This window comes from Euprymna scolopes, chromosome 21, assembly GCF_053919585.1.
Source record: "Euprymna scolopes isolate OS-2025 chromosome 21, ASM5391958v1, whole genome shotgun sequence".
Taxonomy (NCBI): Eukaryota; Metazoa; Mollusca; class Cephalopoda; order Sepiida; family Sepiolidae; genus Euprymna; species Euprymna scolopes.
The window spans coordinates 51,441,510-51,464,484 of record NC_136502.1 but is presented as its reverse complement, the minus strand read 5'-3'; the positions used below and the strand labels follow the sequence as shown (position 1 = coordinate 51,464,484).

At 32.2% G+C, this 22,975-nt stretch overlaps 1 protein-coding gene across 1 annotated transcript; it reads left to right on the top strand.

Annotated features, from left to right (window-relative positions):
- The first annotated feature begins 6,012 nt into the window (after positions 1-6,012).
- Positions 6,013-21,268, top strand: LOC145242296 (uncharacterized). Its single transcript, XM_080105307.1, has 2 exons — positions 6,013-6,054; positions 18,519-21,268. The coding sequence occupies exon 2, from the start codon at positions 18,987-18,989 to the stop codon at positions 20,112-20,114; it is 1,128 nt and encodes a 375-aa protein (XP_079961433.1). The 5' UTR covers positions 6,013-6,054; positions 18,519-18,986; the 3' UTR covers positions 20,115-21,268.
- The last annotated feature ends 1,707 nt before the right edge of the window (positions 21,269-22,975 follow it).

Genomic DNA, 22,975 nt, shown 5'->3' with positions numbered 1-22,975 from the left:
AAAGCCGCATCCAGTGGGACACCCTATTTTGTGGTCGAAACCAGAAAAATTTAAAAAACAAATCCAAAAATCTAACCTTTGGTGTATGGAATGTAAGAACCCTGCTAGACCTCAATGACACGGACAGACCAGCACGACGAACTGCTTTGGTCTCAAAGGAACTTGCGGCTCTTAATGTGGACATTGCTGAACTCTCAGAGGAAGGTAAGCTGAAAGAAAAGGGCTCAGGATACACCTTCTTTTGGAAGAGAAGGGATAAAGATGAAAAAAGAATACACAGAGTTGGCTTTGCTATAAAGTCACATATCGTGCATGATCATCAGCTCACACCAACAGCTGTAAATGAGAAACATATCTCTTAGAGTCTCACTGCCTTCTGATAACTTAATTACTGTCATTTCGGTATATGCACCAGCCCTAGACGCCGACAGTGAAGAGAAATGAGAATTCTACTAGCAGCTTGGCAAGCTTATAACCAGAACCCCACCATGTGACAAATTAATGCTGCTGGGCGACTTTAACGCAAGAGTGGGGAAAGACCATAAACTCTGGAACTCTGTCATTGGGAAGCATGGACTTGGTAAATGCAATTCAAACAGCCGCCTGCTGTTAGGGCTCAAAATTTGAGCTATTCATTACCAACACTCAGTTCCAGCTCCCAAATAGATTTAAGACCACGTAGAAACATCCTCGATCACAGCATTGGCACCTTCTAGACTCTGTCATCGTCCGCCAAAAAGATAAAAAGGATATCCATATCACTAAATCAGCACTAACTGTTGGACTGACCACCGTCTGGTCATCACACGTGCTAAATATATCACCAGAAAGAAGCCCAAATTTGAATTAAAACAGCAATCTCGGAAAAAATATAACCTCTCAAAACTTCACCTAACAGAGGTAAAATCAAAATACCAACACACCATCGACCAACAACTTCGTATAAACGCAACCAATTCTTGCAACCTGGAAAAAAAATGGTTGTCAATCAGTAAGATCATTAATGAATCATTCAAAGTCAGAGTCGGTTTAAAGAAAAAGAAAAATCAAGACTGGTTTGATGAAAACTGTGCTGAAATTAATCAACTCATTCAAGAAAAGATAAACGCTCGCCGTGCTCATGAACAAGACTCTCAAAGCCGGCATAAAACCAACATCTACAGAAACCGCAAAAAACAGTATCAATCAAAATTACGGGAACTAGAAAACAAATGGTGGCAACTTTAGAATTGGAGGCGTTTGCAGAAGGCCGTGACCTTAGAAATTTCCATGCCGGTGTAAAACAAAATTTTGGCCCCATCAGATCCTCCATTGGAACACTCCTTGCAGCAGACAATGCCACCATCTTCAACGATCCACAATCAATTCTGGATCGTTGGCAGGAGCATTTTGCCAATCTACTCAATAAAAAATCTTCTGCAGATGAGGACTTTCTCAAAATGGTCCCACAGTACCCAGCGAAATTATGGATGAATGCATCACCATCATTTACAGAATTTCTAATTGCGATGGATCAAATGAAAGTAAATAAAGCCCCAGGGTCTGATAATATCCCCTTTGAACTTATCCACGATGGTGGACAACATCTGAAAACAAGACTATTCACTCTCATTCTTAAGATGTGGGAAGAACGTCAAGTACCAAAGGATCTGAAAGGTGCAGTAATAGTAACCATCTTCAAAAAAGGTGACCGAAAATCATGTGGCAATTACCGTGGGATTGCCCTTTTGTCCATAATGGGAAAAATCTTTGCCCACATACTACTGAATCGCTTGCTCGGGGAACAATAGATATGATTTTCTGCGCAAGACAGTTGCAGGAGAAAAGCAAGAAACAACAGAAACCCCTCTATCTTGTATTTTATGACCTGCAAAAAGCATTCGATAGCATTCCAAGAGATGCAATGTGGAAAGTTCTCAAGCAATTTGGTTGCCCAATCCACTTTGTAGAACCCATCCAGGCAGTGGATGAAGGCATGTCAGGGTATGTATCGCACCAAGGCAAGGAAACAAAAAAGTTTCCAGTTACCTGTGGACTAAAACAAGATTGTGTCCTTGCACCTACCCTCTTTTCCTTATATCTTGCTGCAATGCTGCACAAACTTCCCCCAAATAACCCGGGGGTGGACATTAGGTACCGTTATGATGGGGATTTTTCAAGCCTTGTGAAATTCCAACACATCACAGAGCTTCAATATGCAGATGACAACATGGTTCTTAGCCATTCCAAGGAAGACATCCAGAGATCCATAAACAAATTCACGGCAGCCTGCCAGTACCCAATACGATCTTACAGGATGTAAGCATTCACATAAATGACACCCCTCTTGAGCAAGTAGATCGCAGTAGCATAATATCAGAAAAGTGCTCAAATGAGAATGAAATAGAAAGCCGAATTGGCCTTGCCTATGGTAAACTGATGAAGCGCGTCTTCAATAATAAACATCTTTCAATAAAAACTAAACTCATGGTATACCTAACCTACGCTTCTGTATGGGTGTGAGACCTGGACTATATACCAAAGTGATCTCATTAAACTCGAAAAATTCCACCAACAAAAATTTCGAGCTATACTGAACATCAAATGGTATGACTATGTAACTAACACAAACGTTCTTGAGAGAGCAAACAGCTGCAGTATTGAAGCCACCACCATAAGGCACAGACTCTATTGGTTGGGGCTATAGCAGTATCAGAATTTTTTGTGAAAATAGCGAATAATTCCACCCCATCTTTCCAAGCTTATAACTCCTCGAAAAATGCAATTCAAGCCCTAATTTTTTTTTTCAATTAAAGGAGCAAGGACCAAGATTTCATTAAAAAAAAAAAAAAAAAAAAAAAAAAACGTGTTTTTTTTTTTAAAAGGTTTTAAACTTCGGACTTTACAGGTAAAATTCGACGAGAACACGATGTCCGTTTTTTTTTTAAATTTGAATATATTATGTATTGACCTTTTCTCTTCAATTTGTGAGTAAATAATTATGTACTTATCCGAGTCGAAATTAATTATTTTTAGACATTTACAAAATTGGAGGCGTGAATTATTCGACCCCCTGTCTTTCCAAGCTTATAACTCCTCGAAAAATGTAATTCAAGCCCTAATTTTTTTTTCAATTAAAGGAGCAAGGACCAAGGTTCCATTAAAAAAAAAAAAAAGAAAAAAGAAAAAACAAATAACGTGGTTTAAAAAAAGGTTTTAAACTTCAAACTTTACAGGTAAAATTCTACAAGAACACGAAGTCCGTTTTTTTTAAAATTTGAATATATTATGTATTGACCTTTTCTCTTCAATTTGTGAGTAAATAATTATGTACTTATCCGAGACTAAATTAAGTATTTTCTTTGTAATAGACACTGGGGGGGGGGGAACCGTGAATAAAAAAAAAAAAACGTTTGTCTAAAATATTATATTCGGTTTATTGGAAAGAACATAAAATTTCACATTGACCCTGAAAATATCGTAAAAATAGAATCAATAGAAAAATTTTGATAGATTTTTAAAATTTAAAAATTTAAAAATATTGAGTTTAAAAATTTAAAAATATTGAGTTCGGAAAATTCATTACTGTTTAAAAAAAAAATAAAAATATTTTTATTACTTTTAAAACAACTGTAATAGTTTATTTTGGAAGTATAATCCATAAAGAAAATAAATAACCCACTTTTAACAGAGAAATTACGAGATTTTTATATTGTATTCGCAGTTTCGTGTTAGGGGTGTCAAAAATTCCTACAAAAATTCTGATACTCCATTCTGAGGATATGCCCCAACTTGGGGCATATCCTCAGAATGGATGAAAACAGACTCCCTCGACAAACCCTGCACTCGGAGCTAGCCACGGAAAATAGACATATCAGCCGCCCTCTACTGTGATATAAGGATCAACTCAAATCCGCCCTATAAAACACCGGATTTGATCTTCACATCTGGGAAACAACATCTCAGGATCGATGCCTGTGGCACCAATCCATCACACATGGTACCAAAGGATACGAGGCAGAAAGAAGAAGAAGAAGAAGACTAGTGGAGATCAAGAGGCAGGCAAGAAAAAATCGTGCTGAACAACAACGCCCCCTGCAAAGCATTGCTTACCTTCTCTGCCCATGCAAATTCCACGCTCAGATTGGTCTGAGAAGCCATCTGCGGTCCAAACATTGAGGGAAGAGGAAACTGAAATCTCGGATACGAGAAATCAGCCGACGATATATATAAATAAATAAATAAATATATATATATATATATATATATATATATATATATATATATATATATATATATATATATATATATACAAACTTTACTTGAACTTTTTAACAAACTTTTACATACATAAAAAATAGACTTTATAGATCTTTTATGATATAAAATTTTTTAAATTCATTTAACCAAAATATATGCTGAAAAATTTTTAAATTGGGCTTTTTATGGAAATGAGATTTATATATATATATATACTAGCAGGGGTTACCCGGCGTTGCCTGGGTGATCGGCCCCCTTCCCACTCCGAGGGGTAACAAAAAAAGTCACCCCTCTGGATTTACATGCTTGGTGCCGGCTGCCGGCCTCCCCCCTTCAGGGAGAGATAATCCCCAACCCCACCTTCAGATCTATAAAGTATATTTTTTATGTATGTAAAAGTTTGTTAAAAAGTTCAAGTAAAGTTTGTAATGTAATTGAAAAAGAAAAAAATCTCGTTTTTTATTAAAAATAAAACTAACATTGACATTTGACTTAAAACATTGCCGGGCCGGGGATGATTTTTTTTTCGCATCGCCATATTCACAGTCTCGCAGAAACAACAGGGATGCCAAAGTAAAACAAAGCTAATGTTCAGTTTCTGCGCGATTATCGGGGTTCGACTTTGAGTCCAATGAGATGACCATTTTTTTTTTTTTTTAGTAACTCCACTGGCTTTACAAAACACTTTAAAATCAGTTAAAGCACACACACACACACACACACACACACACATACATACACACACATACATACACACACTTATTCAGATAGATATGAGTAAATTTTTGCCTTTGGTAACATTTATTTGTTGTGTCTTTATTATAATTTTTGGTACTTGTACAGTTTAATGAAGACATTCAAAAGTGAAAAAAAGGTTATATTGTACGTACCCGTTTTGGACTGAAGCTCCGAAAAGAATTTCATTTTATTTGATCGAGAAGTTTTTGTTTTACAGCGTCAAAACACATTCTTATGAGAGTGCGTTGAAATCAGCCATTATGAAATTTGTTGAACACGCCACGGGGAGATAACTCCATGTAAATCGCCGACACTCCCTCCCCATCTTTATTACTAGCTTTTCTTCCTAAAAATCGAACCTTTTGCTCGGTATCATAACAAATTGTTTTTTTTTGTTCACTGTAAAAAAACTGCTTGATGAAATTAAGTGAACATTTTTTTTTTTTTTGGAGAACTTCGTTCTATAACGAATATGTGCAATATTTTCATTTTTTAATGTCTTCATTAAACTGTACAAGTACCACAAAGTAATAACCAAATAATTTATCCAACCTATTTAAAAAACAAACAAACATGCAGCAAGAAACAACAACAACAACAACAACAACAACAACAATAATAATAATAATAATAATAATAATAATAATAATAATAATAATAATAATTCCGCCCAAATCCATTGAAGATCGTTTTTTTGTTTTGTTTTGTTTTTTGGTCAACTTCAAATCTCAAACACGTCACAGCGCCGAGCGGCTATAACGAACTACATAAATCATGATTTTAAAGGGTATAGGTCGATATGACTACTGTAATACACTCAATATAAAAAAGAATATAAACATCCATTTTTTTTTTTATAAATATGAATGAAATTAAAAGTAAAATTTATTAATTTTAATATCAGCGTTAAAAGTGAAACATTACAATAAAATGTCCAAGCATTACAAATAGACATTGTTTGTTTCTTATCGAAAACGGGACAAACTCTTATGGTTCACCGTGTGACCAATTATCTTGTCTTACCAAATGGGAGAGTTTGGTGATCTCTACCAACAGAATATCGCAGTCACACCACATGTAAGTATTACTTTAATTAAATGGAGATGTTAGACCGATGTTGAAGGAAAGGTGATGCTTCGAACGGTTCCTTTTCTTCGACTTGTTAACTTATTCATATTTTGGCTCTCATAATGATGTTTGTTTTTGGAAATAGGCATTAGACAGGCGAATGACTGATCGCCAAAAATAATCATTTTGACCCCTCTCTTCACTTAAAAATTCACCATATTCATGAAATCAACCAATTTTAGTGAAATTTTTGAGCCACTCTTAGGAAAATGTATAATTTTATTTAAACAAAAATCACCTTTACTAAAGTTATAATTTAGTTAATTTTTATGACTTGCCCCAGAATCCTTAAACACACCAACGTCCCAATGTTAAAAACGGCTTTCGGAATATCCCCCCCCAATCTCCTCATGTAAAGAAGAGTTTTCGAGGTTGGGGGGGTTATTCCGAAAGCCGTTTTTAACATGGGGAGGTTGGGGTGTTTATAATACACTGAGGCAAGTCGTAAAAATTAACCTATAATCTTTATAACTATAACTTTAGCAAAATAAGTTCATGCGTTTAAAATTAAGTATTAAGTACAAAATAAAATTAAGTACAAAATAAAATTAAGTACAAAATAAAAAACGCATGAACTTATTTTTGCTTTTTTAATGAAAATAAAGAATCGTAGATATTAACAATTAATTAACAATTAATTCAAAAACTATTTCAGAAAAATTACGAAAAAAGCCCCTAAAGTCTAGGTTAATGAAATCAATTTAACTTGAAGAAAGATTAATTTCTCAAACTAATGATATTATCATTGGTTTAAGCATTTTTATTCAATATTTTTACTATAAATAAATATATATATATATATATATATATATATATATATATACACACATATATATATAAGTGTTTTTTTATTTTATTTTTTAAACGATAGTAATGTTTATGTCTCCACCTCGGAGAACCGGTGTTTTTCTTAGAAATCACCCAATTTTATTTGGGCGTATTATTTATTTATTATTTTTAAAAACAGTAATCTACAGACACGCGTGTTTCGGAGCCCTATTCCTCTTCAGCGACTTTCTAAGAAAAACACCGGTTCTCCGAGGCGGAGACATAAACATTACTATCGTTTAAAAAAAATCAAAACAAAAAGCACTTAAACAGATGAACGATAAAAACGAAGCAGTAAATTGCCTATGGCAACATAGCGCAGTGGATTAGGGCGCTGGACTGAAATACATAAGGTCCAACAATCCTACCAACAGTCAGGCTACGCTGAAGAGGAGTAGGACTCCGAAACACTTGTGTCTGTAGATTACTGTTTTTAAAAATAATAAATAAATATATATATTTATTTATTATTTTTAAAAACAGTAATATATATATATGATGAAAATAATGGAAATAGTATTCCGACAAAATAGAGAAAATAAAAAGGAACAAACCGTATTATGTGTTCATCAACATTTCGTCTTTATTTCGATACCAGTACAAAATATTTGAAAATGTTTCCGTTTCTCTGAAATAGAACTGAGTCACACTGTGCATGTGAAACATTTTCAAATATTTTGTACTGGTCTTTTTTGTTTCTTAATCTCATTCATCCAGAGGAAGTCTCGAAATAAAGAGGAAACATTGATGAACACATAATACGGTTTGTTCCTTTTTATTTTATATATATATATATATATATATATATATATATATATATATATATATATATATATATATATATATAATGTTATTTGTTTTTGCTTTTGCGATACATTTTGAATGAAATCAATTATTTATTGGAAAGTAATTTCAAGTGAGTTGGGAATAATTTTCCCTTTGACTAATTTGGTACCCCCAAATGGGGAGCGGCATATATGTTTTTTTTTTTATATAATTATCCACTGACACATGTTTTGTCATCTATAACTCATCAGAGTAGCTGAATCTTGCTCGATTTAAAATCGAGCCTCATGGTAGGAAACCTAAACTCTTACCACTAGACCATCTATCTATCTATATATATATATATATATATATATATATATATATTCTTCATTTGAAGAAGCACAAGAATTAGTTGACAAGTTTTCCAATACTGCAAAAGCACTTGGTTTGACGATTAATATTAAAAAGATAGAAGTTATCTACCAACCAAAGCCCACCCCGTTGCAGCAAGGTGGTGTGAATATTCCGAGACCAGAATATGTGACACCGCCTCAGAAAATCTTAGTGAATAGATAGCTTCTAAAGTATGTTAAATCCTTTGCATATCTCGGAAATAAGGTGAATTCATCAGCATCACTTGATGATGAGATATTGAGTAGAATTTCAAAGGCGACTGATGCCTTCGGCAAACTGCAGTCAAGAGTATGGAATGAAAGAGGTTTGACTCTAAAGACCAAAATCTCAGTTTATCGTGCAGTGATTGTTTCAATACTCCTGTATGTATCGGAAGCCTGGACCCCATACCATAGGCAGATTGTGCAACTGGATACATTCCATAAGTGTTGCCTCCATAGTATATGTGGATTAACATGGAAAGACAAGGCCCCTAATTTGGGATTTTTTGCTAGGTTCAGCATTTTAAGTATTGAGGCCTTCCTGATGAAGTCTCAGCTTCGGTGGGCTAGTCACCTTGTTCGCATGGATGAAAACCATCTTCCTAAGCAACTAGCATACAGTCAACTGAAAGAGGGTAATCGAAACATGGGTCGTCCATTTCTGAGGTACAGGGATAAGCTGAAAAACAATCTTAAGCACGCAGGCCTGAACCCAAAAACCTTTGAAGAAGATGCTGTGAATAGAAAATTGTGGAGGGAAAAATGTTTTGCGGGCATTAACACATACATTGACACACGGCTATCGAATCAAACAAATCTTCGTAGAGCAAGAGTAGGAACAGCACCTTCCCAGCCTGTATCCTGTGAGTCGTACGCCTTGGTTTGTGGGAGCAGAGCTGGCCTCGTGTCACACATGCGGCACAAGCATTGAAGGCAGAGTGAAACAGAGCATATTTTTGGCCCTCATGCATCGAACACAACAGGAGAGTCCATTATATATATATATATATATATATATATATATACAGTGATGATCATATTTATTGGCACGGTAAAATAAAAGTTAAATTTTGTCTAATAAATTCTAAAAAAGGGATTAAATTAAAGAAAATAACAAAGTATATTATGTATTTTTAACTGGCCTTTCCGATGCAGCAATCGGATTTTAGAAAAAATAAATAACAAAGGAACAACAAACATAATTGCAAAAAACCCTTGTTCAAAATTATTGGCACGGCTTTGTTTTTCTTTTAGTATCAGTATAATATCAATCAATTTCCGGTTTACGTGCTTTCTGAACTTTTTTATAGCCATATTATGCTTGTTTAACGCTAATTCAGTGAATAATTTTTTTCAGATAATTTTTAGATAGCGATTTATTTAAACTATTATAAGTGACTAAATTATAATTTTCAATCGCCATGGTTAAAACTAAGGAACACAGCGAAGACGTCAGGAAGCTTGTTGTAGCATGCCATACCAATGGGGAGGGCTATGATAAGATTTCAAAGAAGCTAAACCTTCCCAAATCCACTGTTAGAGCCATAATAAACAAGTTCAAATCGCAAGGCCACGTTATGAGTTTAGAGGGTAGAGGGAGAAAAAGGATTCTTTCCCCAAGAGATGAACGGAAAATTGTTCGACAAGTAAAACAAAACCCAAGGATCTCTGTTGGGGAGATTGTTGATGAACAGAGCACCTCTGGAGTGAATGTATCTCGACATACAGTTGGTAGAGTTTTGAAGAGAGCTGGTTTAAAAGCATGTTGTCCGAGAAAGACTCCCTTATTGAAGCCTATGCACCTGAAAGCAAGGCTAGCCTTTGCAAAACGTCATATTGATAAAGATGTTGCATTCTGGAAACGTGTTCTATGGACTGACGAAACGAAAATAGAGTTATTTGGCCATAATAAAGTGTCTTATATTTACAGAAAATCTGGCGAAGCTTTCCTGCCTAAGAACACCATACCCACAGTGAAGCATGGTGGAGGCAGTTTGATGTTTTGGGGATCCTTTGCTGCCTCTGGACCAGGGCGACTTGTTAAGGTCACAGGTAGCATAAAAAAGGAAGATTATGTTAAAATATTGGATGAAAACCTGAAAGACTCTGCTAAAGAGCTCTCACTTGGTCGTCATTGGTGGTTCATGCAAGATAATGACCCAAAGCATTCGGCTAAACTGACTAAGAAATGGCTTGAGGACAATCATATTAATGTTTTGGAGTGGCCATCACTAAGCCCAGACCTTAATCCAATTGAAAATTTATGGAGAACATTAAAATTGAGGGTAATGCAAAGGAAGCCTAAGAATCTTATTCAATTGGAGGATTATTGTCAGGAAGAGTGGGCTAAAATTACTACTGAAGAGTGCAACAACTTGGTTGTAAACTATGAAAAGCGACTGAGGAAGGTAATCAAGGCCAAAGGCTATACAATTGATTATTAAATAAATCGTGCCAATAATTTTGAACAAGGGTTTTTTGCAATTATGTTTGTTGTTCCTTTGTTATTTATTTTTTCTAAAATCCGATTGCTGCATCGGAAAGGCCAGTTAAAAATACATAATATACTTTGTTATTTTCTTTAATTTAATCCCTTTTTTAGAATTTATTAGACAAAATTTAACTTTTATTTTACCGTGCCAATAAATATGATCATCACTGTATATATATATATACACACGCACACACACACATACAATTGCAAAATATATTTGATGTTATTTGAATAGCAATAGCTTTAGCGTAATTTTAAATGCAATATTCTAATATTTTCTTTGCAAGCATGAACGTGTAAATATTAGCGTAAGAATTTTTAATCCTGAAAATAAAAAAATGAATACATTCAAGACCAAGATCACTAAAAAAAATATAATTTAAAAAATGGGATAAATTTTACTAACGTTTAATTTAAAGAGGCACGGATGGAGAACATTGTAAAAAAAAAATAAATAAAAGATAGGAGTTTGCACCCCACCTCACCCCATCCCCACTAGCACCCACCATTATTTCAGAGAAATCTGCAATTCAGTCAATAATTACAATTCACTGTCATACATTTGGCAGGGGGGGGGCACTTAAGTTTGTAGGAAGAGTGCATTTTTTGTGAATAATAATAATTATAATAATAATTTTCTTTCAAATTTGAATTCTACTCAAATATTAATTAGCAATACACCAATGCTTTGTATAATTACAGATTTCAAGGGGGTTCTTCTAAAACCGTCATATTTTAAAAACCAATGCACCTTATGTCCTCAAAATACCACCGTTTTGTTCAAAAATGAATATACTTTCAATAAATTAATAAATAAGAATGTACATTATATATTTTAAGAGTTATAAGCAAATAAAGTGCTAAAAATGTTCACATCTTAAAACAGCGTTTTCGGTAAGATTTTTCAATTATCCCCCCCCCTTGATTTGTAAATGGTCGTACTGCGATTCTCTTGAGAATTTCGTCATGAAATTTGGAAATTAACGAGAAGAAATATCACTTTTAATAGATTCGTTTGTCTGAAATTCTTTTGACAGCTCATTTTTTTGTTGTGTTAAAAAAAAACTTCAACATAATGAGTTTGGAAAATTTTGAAAAAACATTTCTTCGGACACTCACTGTTAGATAAATCAATCTTTTACTACATTTATCCATTAAAAATAAAAATGTAACCGAGCAATTTAATAAAAATGTGGTACCGAGCAATTTAATAAAAATGTGGTACCGAGCAATTTAATAAAAATGTGGTACCGAGCAATTTAATAAAAATGTGGTACCGAGCAATTTAATAAAAATGTGGTACCGAGCAATTTAAAATCATGATACCAGGAAAAAATCGTTCTATTTTTAAAATGTATCTAAAAACGATACTACTATCGCTGATATTAATTACTTTACTCTAAACAAACTTTTTTTTTTTTTTTTTTTTTCCAGAACGAATTACAAATTAAAAAAAATGAAAATATGAATATAAAAAAATGTTCTTGCATATTTAGTTGGAGCTCATATTATCAAAACATAATTAGCTTTAACTAGAGCTATTTGGTTATCAGAATATATAATTTTAAAGAAATCCGGCGTTACTTTTGATCAAATTTAAAAAATATAGTTGAAAAACAAATATGTAACATGTGCACCTCTATCAATTACATTAGTTTTTAATGGTGAATTAAACAGTTTTTTGTTTAAAAATAAAAAAAATGAAAATGTGAAATATGATTTTTTTGCAATATATTTTTTTTACAATTTTTTCCTGTGGATTACAATCATACTTGGCCTTCGGGACAAGATCAAAGTGTAGTATCTGTTCTTCAGATGCTGCACTTCTATTTCTTGTTCTCTTTCGGTGGAGGAGAAATCCTTCACGACTGAGACAATTTTTATTTTTGTACCTTTTCTCCACATTAAAAAACGACCCTGGTGTCTAACTCTGTCCTGTGGGGAGGCATAGTAAATAGGTACAATCATCTTCTTGGTCTTTTGGCCAAGATCAAAGTGTAATATCTGTGCTTTATATGCTGCACTCCATTTCTTGTTCTCTTTCGGTGGAGGAGAAATCCTTCACGACTGAGACAATTTTTTATTTTTGTACCTTTTCTCCACGTTAAAAAACGACCCTGGCGTCTAATTCTGTCCCGTGTGGAGGAATTGTAAATAGGTACTATTGAATGGACACTAATTTATCCAATTATATATATATATATATATATATATATATATATATGTATATATATATATATATATATATATATATATATATATATATATATATATATATATATATATATAGTCATCCACATACAGTACTGTTTCGCTGTTTCACAGCTCATCAGTGCGGCTAGACAGGCAACTACCTCAAGCCAGGATTGAAACCCAACCGTTTGTACGGCAGTCAAGGCTCCTAACCATTACGCTATTGGCGGCTGCTTGAACGAGTAGTGAGTTTAACGGTGTTTTGATATCGTCTGAAATACCTCCGCTCGATTTGTTTACACAAAGAGCGTCGCTTATATGCTAATGGTAATTCGTGTTTCACTTCTAAATATGCTCAACTCAAGGTGAGGAGCAGTATAGTCATCCACATACAGTACTGTTTCGCTGTTTCACAGCTCATCAGTGCGGCTAGACAGGCAACTACCTCAAGCCAGGATTGAAACCCGACCGTTTGTACGGCAGTCAAGGCTCCTAACCATTACGCTATTGGCGGCTGCTTATATATATATATATATATATATATATATATATATATATATATATAAAATATGAAATCAATATTTAAATATTTGTAGGAGGTGCTCAGTTTCTAGTTAAGTTCCTATCTAATTGCCTCCCCACGAGAACAGTTAGACACAAGGTCAGTTAATGTGAGGAAAATTCAGCTTCCCAAAAGGGTCAATCTGGATAGAAACAAACATAAAAATTGTTCTCAGTCATGAAGGATTTCTCCTTCACTGACTGGACAGAGAAGGCAAAGTGTAGCATCAGAATATTACACTGTGATCTTGGCCCAAAGTCCAGGTAGGGAAATAAAAGAACGTCTTAAACTGCAAAGTTTAACGAAATAATGTGTCATTCAGACAAGAAATGAAATTGAAAATAAAACCAAATTTATCAAAAATTTGTGAACGATTTGTTAGCTTTAGAAAAAAATGTTTTTTGATATTTAAATAAGTGGACAAAAATATTTGATAAGTTTTCCAAACGTCACGTTTTATGTTAGTGACGTCACTTGTTTTAAATGAAATTTATTTTTGTCTATTTGTCGTAATTCTTGTTAAGTTTCACACCCCTTAAGAATTACGACAAATAAATAAAAATAAATTTCATATTTAAAAGTAATTGTATGTCCAAAATCTAAGGCATAACATTTTCAAAAGCCAATAATTATGACTAACTAACCGTAAATATGGGGGTTAGACGCTTTCTTAAAAAAAAACTCCGTTAATCCTACCACTAACCCTAGGTACGAGTGGCAAGCCTCCTCTTCTTAAAAGCTTCTTTAGCCCTAACAATGACACTAAGTCTAAGTGGCGAGCTCCTCACCAAACAAAGTTCCTTGGTAAGCTACATATAGGTGTGTAAAAAAAATCCTTTCTTAAAGAAAAGTGCACCCATAAAAAAATGAATTAGTCAACTGTCCTAAAACGCTAGAATGGTCTCGAAATGGTAAATTATTTTAGATTAAATTTATGTAAAATTAACACCCACTCTAAATTCTAAAATTGTTTTTGTATTGTTTCTATCAAGTCTTCAGGGTGTTCACAATTAATTTTCCTTAGCTCTATCATTAACCCAAAGTCAGAGTAGTCACCTCCCTACCCTCTCATAATTGCACAAAGACCCTCTTAAAACCACACGTTATCGTCTTTATAAAAACAGGCGCACAGGATTTATCTCCGATAGAAAAAAAATGGTTAACTGCCCTAAAATGCTAGAATAGCTGAAAATGAGGAATTATTTTACATTAAATTCTAAAATAATACTTGTTTATCTTTCATGAAAGGTTTTTTAAGGGGTTCACACGTAATTGCCTACAAAAGTAAAATCGCATATTTTGGAGATGTGGTCAGATGGGGTGGGAGTGGGTTACTCGAGGATATTAATTTACAATAATACCAAAGATATATTGCAATATATTCATTTTTAAACAGTCCTAGATTTCGATTTCAGTTATTTTTACATATAATCCATTACAATTCAGCTTTGAGTTCTTTAACTTCTTTTCTTTTAATGGATACATGGCATTTTTAAGGAATTGCAGCATATTTATGTGCATTTACTGCAGATTATTTGGAAACCATTAATTTTGGGGGGTTTTCAGTAGCATATTCTAAATCCTAGCACAAAAATACACTTATATGGTAAATTTCATTGCTTAATCTTCTGTTTTAACAAAGATATGACATTTTTTACTGAAAAAGTAGTGTAAAAAATGTGACAAAACGCATATGGTCTTAAAGAAGGAAAAATATCCAAACGTGTGAGGCACAAAAATAGCCATAACTTCCTTAATTTTAATTGGATTTAAAAACATCTTAAAAGATTCTTTCTTAGCTCATCAAACTCTTTCTATAGATACCAATATTGAAATATTTTAAGCTATTTCACTTTTTTCATGTGTATTGCTATATTAATAATGATGTGTATTGCTATATTAATAATGATTTCAATTTTTTCATGTGTATTGCTATATTAATAATGATGTGTATTGCTATATTAATAATGTTTTCAATTTTTTCAATGAATGAATTGTCAAAATTTTCAATGAATATCATTGATTGTTACACACTTATGCAATAATCAATGTCTTTCAAGTTTTATTTAATTATTTATAAGTAATTGTTATAATTTTTTAGTGTGTCAATGTAACTAATCAGTGAATTTAGTTGACCTTTTAACACTTAAAATGCATTTTAAGCTTTATTTGAAAAGAAATAATTCATCAGTGCATTTATTAGAATAGCCGACAAAGCAAAAAAAAAATATGGGTTAACAAATAAGTAGGGCTATGACAGCAGCATATTCTTTTCCTTGTTTTGATATCTTATATGTTTTTATGTAGAGTGATGTGGTTCTCTGTTGATAATTTGTGTTTAACTGCGTCGGATATATACTCCAGAGTAAAAACAATAAAAAGAATATACTGCTGTCATGGTTCTATAAATAAGGTAACCAAGACAGTAATTAAAAATAAACAAAATACCGATAGAAATATATCCAATAAATGCCCCAATCATGCAAAAATCTAATGTTCTACAATTATTTTGTTTAATTTTTTATGTTTTAAACAAATATTTGGGTTCAACTATTGCTTTAATGAGACCGCCATTTTTTTTTCATTGTTACTTAACACTACTTATATTTTTGAGTAAAAGAAAAATTATTTTAAATAAATTAAAACACAAAAAATTTATCCAAGTAAGTAGAAGCATAACTTAGCTTGCCTTTAGTATCATTTATTTGTTATATATTTGTTTGAACCTTTTGTTTTGTTTTGTTTATTCTAATAAATGTCCAACAGTTCTTACCAAAAAATAAAGTTTTGCACATTTTACAAAAGTTTTATTTCAAATAGGATACTGACGTCATCACTTGTTCTCCAGATTAACTCCTTTTGACATGTTGACATTTTGAGCTTCTATAGAAATTCAGCATTTTAACTGAATGAAAGCCGATTTTTGTTACTAAACTCTGGCTTTTACTGGATAATTAAGCAATCTCTTTAGTAAAAAATAAAGTGCTTTTTTTAAACTAATATTTATCTTTTAAGGGATTTTTATAATTTATTTAACTCAAATTTAGCTGAATTTTCAAATTTTTGTAGCTACTATGAAAACGCTTTTCATTATAACTTTATTTTATGTATAAAATACACTTTTTTATTTTCTGAGCTTAAATTTAAGCTTTAATTTTTCGAACACAATGAAAAAGTAATTGGAAACTTAAAAAAATTTGATGATAATATGGCTTTCAGAACCATTAAATTGCATGCACCCAGTAAGAGTTTTATTGTTGGAAGAAGAAAGATCTCTGAATCTGTTATGATTTCTGAACCCCTTTCAGCATATTAAAATTTTTTTCATCTCTTCTTTGAAAGGCACTACAAGAAATGGGTCTAATGTAGAAATAGATAGTACACTTTTATTGGAGTGATCGGTAGATATATAAAGTTATTTTTAATTGATTATTTTTAATTGATTATTTTTAATTGATTATTTTTAATTAATTATCTTCATTGCCAAAGCTGGAAATGTAAGTGTATTATCCCCTTGTAAAACAAATGACACCCTAAAAAAAGTTGGGGAAAATTAGGAAAACAAATATGTTACAAGTTAGACACGTGTCAGTTTCATATGCAAATTTAGCATAAAATGATGGCTTATTTTTGGGGTGTTCTAAATTTTTAGGGTCAAATATATTTGCTACAAATTTTAAGTTAAAAGGAAAGATCGTAATTGCTTTAAAAAGAAAATCTTTTTTCTACGCTTTTGTGAATGTCGTTGATGAAGAAAAAAAAGTCTTCATTCTTGGAACTTAGATTTCTCACTTTTAAACTTTCTCTTACTGATAATTTCAATAAATATGTTTTACAGTTTAAAATCAGTGTTTATATAAGTGAGTGAAAAATTTTCAAAATTTATGTCACCTGTAAAAATAGTTGTAGATACCTATTTGCAGGCATGATTCAGTTGTAACTGAGTCAGCTCAAGGTTTTCAAGTTACGTTCTTAGTATCAAGAAAGAGATAAAAATAAAGAAAATGTATTCTAACAAGTTTTAAATAGCAGAAATCCCATATGGCATGAGTTTTAATTTTTTTTAAATATTACGATTGATATTTCTTTAATGTTTTTTATTTTATTCTTTTTTATGTTGAAATTATTCTGAAACAAGTTAATATAATAGATTAAACCTTTCTTCAAAGTGATAGGCCTATTAATTGCGTATTTATAATTCAGCCGGATATTTATACTCCCCCCATACACACACACACACACTCGGTGGTATAGAACATTACATATCACACATTTTTTCACACTGTTTATTTCATATAATATTTTAAAACCACGCAGATGAATTTGTAATTTCAATAAGCAGGTTGATAATAAAATGTAAATTCTCATGTCTAATTTGCTTCTCGGGTCTGAAACACACTTAAAGCCATAGAAGCAAATTGGATGATGAATATCATAAGTTAAGTATCATACAAACATATCTCACAGTCTACAATTGTTTTTTATCTTCACAATCTCATCAAGAATTGCCGAATTTACAATCATTGTTTTTTAAGTATTGCCTTTAATATAAATTTATTTTTTTATTTTTTTTCCTATTAATGTATGTGTTCTAAAAATAGAATCTTTTATTCATTCCTAGATAAAAGTAAAACTGGAACCAAAATGAAACTTGTTTATACACTTAAGGAATTGAAGATTTATTTATCGGAAATAAACATTGAGATTTCATACGAAGTGAACATTTTCTTCAGATTTTCATTTACAAATAATAATCATTTAAATTTAATCTCTACTAAATATTAAACACAACCAGAAACACATGCTTGTACATTATTCGAAACAAAATTGATTGTACATCCAGTCAAAACATAATCTGCAAAATATTGTCGTTGTCATTTTCGCAAAAGTAAATGACAGAAAAATTCTTTCTATAAGTAATGTCTTGCATCTTAAAGTAATAAAACCAAATATCTTTTCTAAATATTTTGTTTTAATATGTCTGCCTTTTTAAAAATAATATACGAGTTGAAGACAAGCTTGACACAGTCCAGTCTATCTTCACGACTCAGCAAAAGCTACAGTAACTGCCAAATTTATAATCATCATTTTTAAGTATTGCCTTTAATACAAGTTTGTTTCTTATTTTTTTTAATGTATGTGTTCTAAAATGCAATCTTTTATTTATTCACAGGTAAACGAAAAACTGGAACAAAAAATGAAAATGCATTAAATAAGTTGAAGATTTATTTATCTGAAATAAACACGTGAACATTTCTATCGAGATCGGATCCAACAATCAAGTGAAAAGATCAAAGTTCAAGTTTAGAATAAAATATTTATTCATCAGAAATTAGCAGATGAATATTTTCAGTTTCCATTTTTAATTAAATATGAAACAAAAAGGTAGAAATACAACACGGAGAAAACAATTTAAAGGGACAGACATATGAAAGAGCAACCCCATTTGTAAAGTCTTTTGCTCACTAGAAAATCCATTTAAGAGGTGCATATGAAACTTATGATTTCAGTAAATTTTTTTAGCTCAGTATTGTCATTGAAAACTCATTTAAAATTAGATAAATTTTACATTGTTTTTTCCTGTGAAATATGTGATACTTCGATACGTCATTTATAAAAAAGTGTGTGCAAAATAAAAAGCATGGGAAAAACCAGTGGCAAAAAACCGTATAGTTGTCAAGTTTGCAACTCCTCGTTTTCAACTAAATCTCATTTAGAGATTCACGTCCGAACACACACTGGAGAGAAACCTTACTCCTGTGAATTCTGTGGCTCTTCATTTGCAGGGAAATCTCAGCTAACAGTGCACATGAGGAAACACAGTGGCGAGAAGCCTTTCGTTTGTCAATTGTGCGACTCGTCGTTTATAACGAAACAGAACTTGAAGCGACACCTACAAAGCCACAGTGGAGAGAAACCTTATTCTTGTGAAGTGTGTGTCTCTGGATTTACTAAAAAACAATACTTGAAGACACACATGCTACAACACACTGGAGAGGAACTCCATTCTTGTGGGGTGTGCAACTTACCATTTCCTGAAAAATCTGCTTTAAAGGCACACTTGCGGACGCACATTGGGGAGAAACCATATTCTTGTGATTCTTGTATTTTGTCATTTTTAACGCAGTATGATTTAAAAAGACATGCACGAACTCACACCGGAGAGAAACCTCATTCTTGTGAAATTTGTGGCTCATCTTTCGGACAGAAAGCTCACTTGAAGATACACATGCGAATCCACAGTGGGGAGAAACCTTATTCCTGTGAAGTGTGTGGCTCAGCATTTTCAAGAAAACATTATATAAAGACACACATGCTGATCCACAGCGGAGAAAAGCCATTCTCTTGTGGAGTGTGTGGTTCAGCATTTACAGAAAAGTCTACTTTAACCGTGCATATGCGAAAACACACTGGAGAGAAGCCCCATCCTTGTGAAGTGTGCGTCTTATCATTTACAACAAAGTCTGACTTGAAGCGACATATACAAATACACACTGGAGAGAAACCTTATACTTGCGAAGTGTGTGGCTCATCTTTTTCACAAAAACCTCATCTCAAGATCCACATGAGAACTCACACTGGTGAGAAACCTTATTTTTGTGATGTATGTGGTTCGTCGTTTCGGGGCAAATCTAATTTGACAGTCCATATGCGAAGACACACGGGAGAGAAACCTTATATTTGTGAAGTGTGTGCCTCATCCTTTGCTAGAAAAGATTGTTTAAAAGTACATATGCAAACTCATGCAAAGAAGAACTTGTCAGCATAGAACACTCCAATGTAAACAGACTAAACAGTCTGATATGGAAATTAAGAAAAAACATGATGCTTTTGTATTGTAAGAGCAAAATTCAAAAATCGAAATATTGAATTTCAAGTAAAACAAATGATACCTATGTAATTACCAGATTGCAAATAGTAATATATCCAAAAATCATGAAAAGCAATAAGGTAGAAAATAATTAATAGTGAAAAAGGAAATTTGTGAAATCAAGTGATTTCACTCGCTTCCACTAACTGAAAAAGAGAAGAGTTGACAAATTCAGTTACAACTGAGTTATTTCTCCTTTTGCTTACATCATGTGATGCAAGATGATGCAAATGCAATTCAAAATGTCGAACACATTTGTTCCTCATATAACCATTCATCAAAAACTGTTTTTCATAAATATTTATTTTCTACCTTATCGTTTTTTTCATTTTCAAATTTCACTCTTATGATATAGAAGCACCTAAAACATTACATACATCAGATTAAAAGGTAATATCATGGCATGTCTATGCACTTGGGTAAAGGGTTAGTCTAGTGTTTTATCTTCAACTATGCCACTGCATCTAACAACAGTAGGCTTAACAGTGCAACTGCCTAGTTGAGTTTATGACATAGTTAAGTAGATACAAGGATTGTTAACTACACATAAATAGCTTTAATCTCAATCTAAATTAAGTTTAAAATCCAAGAACAAAACTGAAGTTTATTCATTTTCAAAAATACATTTAAACTCTCTTATTTTGAAATATTTTATCTTTGACTATAGTACTGCTAATGCTGCAACTGTAATTTTGGCCTTAAAATTCAGTAAAACAAACCAAAGACTATAAGGAAAAAAAAAACTATGAAATAGGTAAGCAACATTTTGAGGAGACAAGGGTTATTATAAAAACACAAAATGTTAACCATGCATAAGTACACAATTTAATGCCAATAGGAATAACAATTTTTGATCTAGAAACAAAACTGAAGTTTATTTGTTTTGAAAAATACACTGAAACACTCGTCTTTATTATCAATATTTTTCAAAAACTTAATGATACTTTATTGAATCAGGAATCTTAAACTGGAGTCTACATGAACAGTGGAAATCAACAGAAACTGTGAGAAATACATGAAAAAATGTTTCTATTTTGTTTTGTTTCCTTGAAGATGTTTTCATTGAAAATGTGTCAGTTTTTGGTTTGTGAACCAAACCAAAAACTGACACATTTTCAATGAAAACAAATATATAATATAACGAATATAACGAATTTGAGTCATAAGGTTTTATTGAGATAGAAACAAATATTTGATTGAAAACTGCACATATATATGCATGTATCTCTATATAAAAGATGTCCACATGATAAAATATCTTTTAGTCTATAAGCAAAATAAGTCTGAGCACCTGTGATTATGTAATAACTTTTATTTGGAAAATGAACAAAAAATACAATAATATTCCCTAGAAACAATGCCTATCAAGAATTAGTTTATTTCGCTTAGTATGTCAATTATTTACACATATCGCCATATGGACATGCATTCATTCAATTACATAAATTCTAACAAATATGATGGTCGCTAAATAGGAAAAATTGCAGACTATAAAAAAGTATAGTGTTTTTATATATCCTATCAAAGGTGTTCAACAGATTCTGAATGATAATCCTTTTAAATATCCGAATTATTCTTTCAAATAACAAATTGGAATTGAGTGTTGTTTTTTAATTGAATTGTGGTTGTTTAATTTTATTGACGTTTATGTTGAAAATAGACAAACATTTACAAGAGAAACTTGCTATTTGGCATTATTGAAATAATAATGATATATCGTGTTTGGAACTACATTTATATTTAATACTAATCAGTTTTTATCAACCGTTTTAAAAGATACTGTTTTCATGTGAAATGCATTATTTTTATGTTTGTGTTGCCATTACATTTCATGCAAAAATAGACTGAAATATAATGCCAATTATAATTCTCATGAATGCTAACAATCTCTTACTACAATAATTTATATTTAAATCTGTCGATGATGAATGAGTCCCTTAACCCTCCAGGACCGGTGGGGGGGGGGGCACTGCAGCATACTTTGATCAAGAATAGCATGACAGTGCTCATCTTTCTCCAGGCTCCGAGCACATACAGCATCTGTTATTTATTCTATATGATTGTTCTGGCATGAACTGCATTGAAATGTACATACACACACAACAAACTCTAGATTAGACAAGCACAAATCTAAACGATCATAGATATACTTATACACACACATATATATACACTCGCATACAATCATACACTACACAATAATAGAAGCTCATAAATACATGATTCATACAACTCCATGTTATACAGACACCTACAACATTACAATATATCAAGTTGGATTGATGAATCCTTTAACTCCCGGGGTTGTGGGATGGATACACTGCATTATTTCATGTAGTGTATTTTGAGCAAGAATAGCCTGGTGGCGCCCATGCCATTCCAGACTCCAAACACATACAGCACCGGGTATCAGCAGATGGTCACTAATTTTAGTATTGACCAGGCTCAACGTTGCTTACCTTTGGTGATCTAATGAGAACTGGTGTATCAATGTGAGTATACCTGTACATGTTACAGAAAGTTGATTGTATAGATTATCAATTTCATGAAGTGATGATTTTTCAACAGAAATCAGTTTGTGAGGAAAATATTCTTAAATGTGAGCATGTAAACTGTTTATTTTATAAAATTATGCAAAACGACTTTTTATTTCTTTGAAAACTTTGCTTTTCAATTTGGATAACGAAAACTTTAGAAATTAATTTGTTTTTAATATAACAATAAACAAAATTGCATATTTTTTTATTTATGGCTGAATA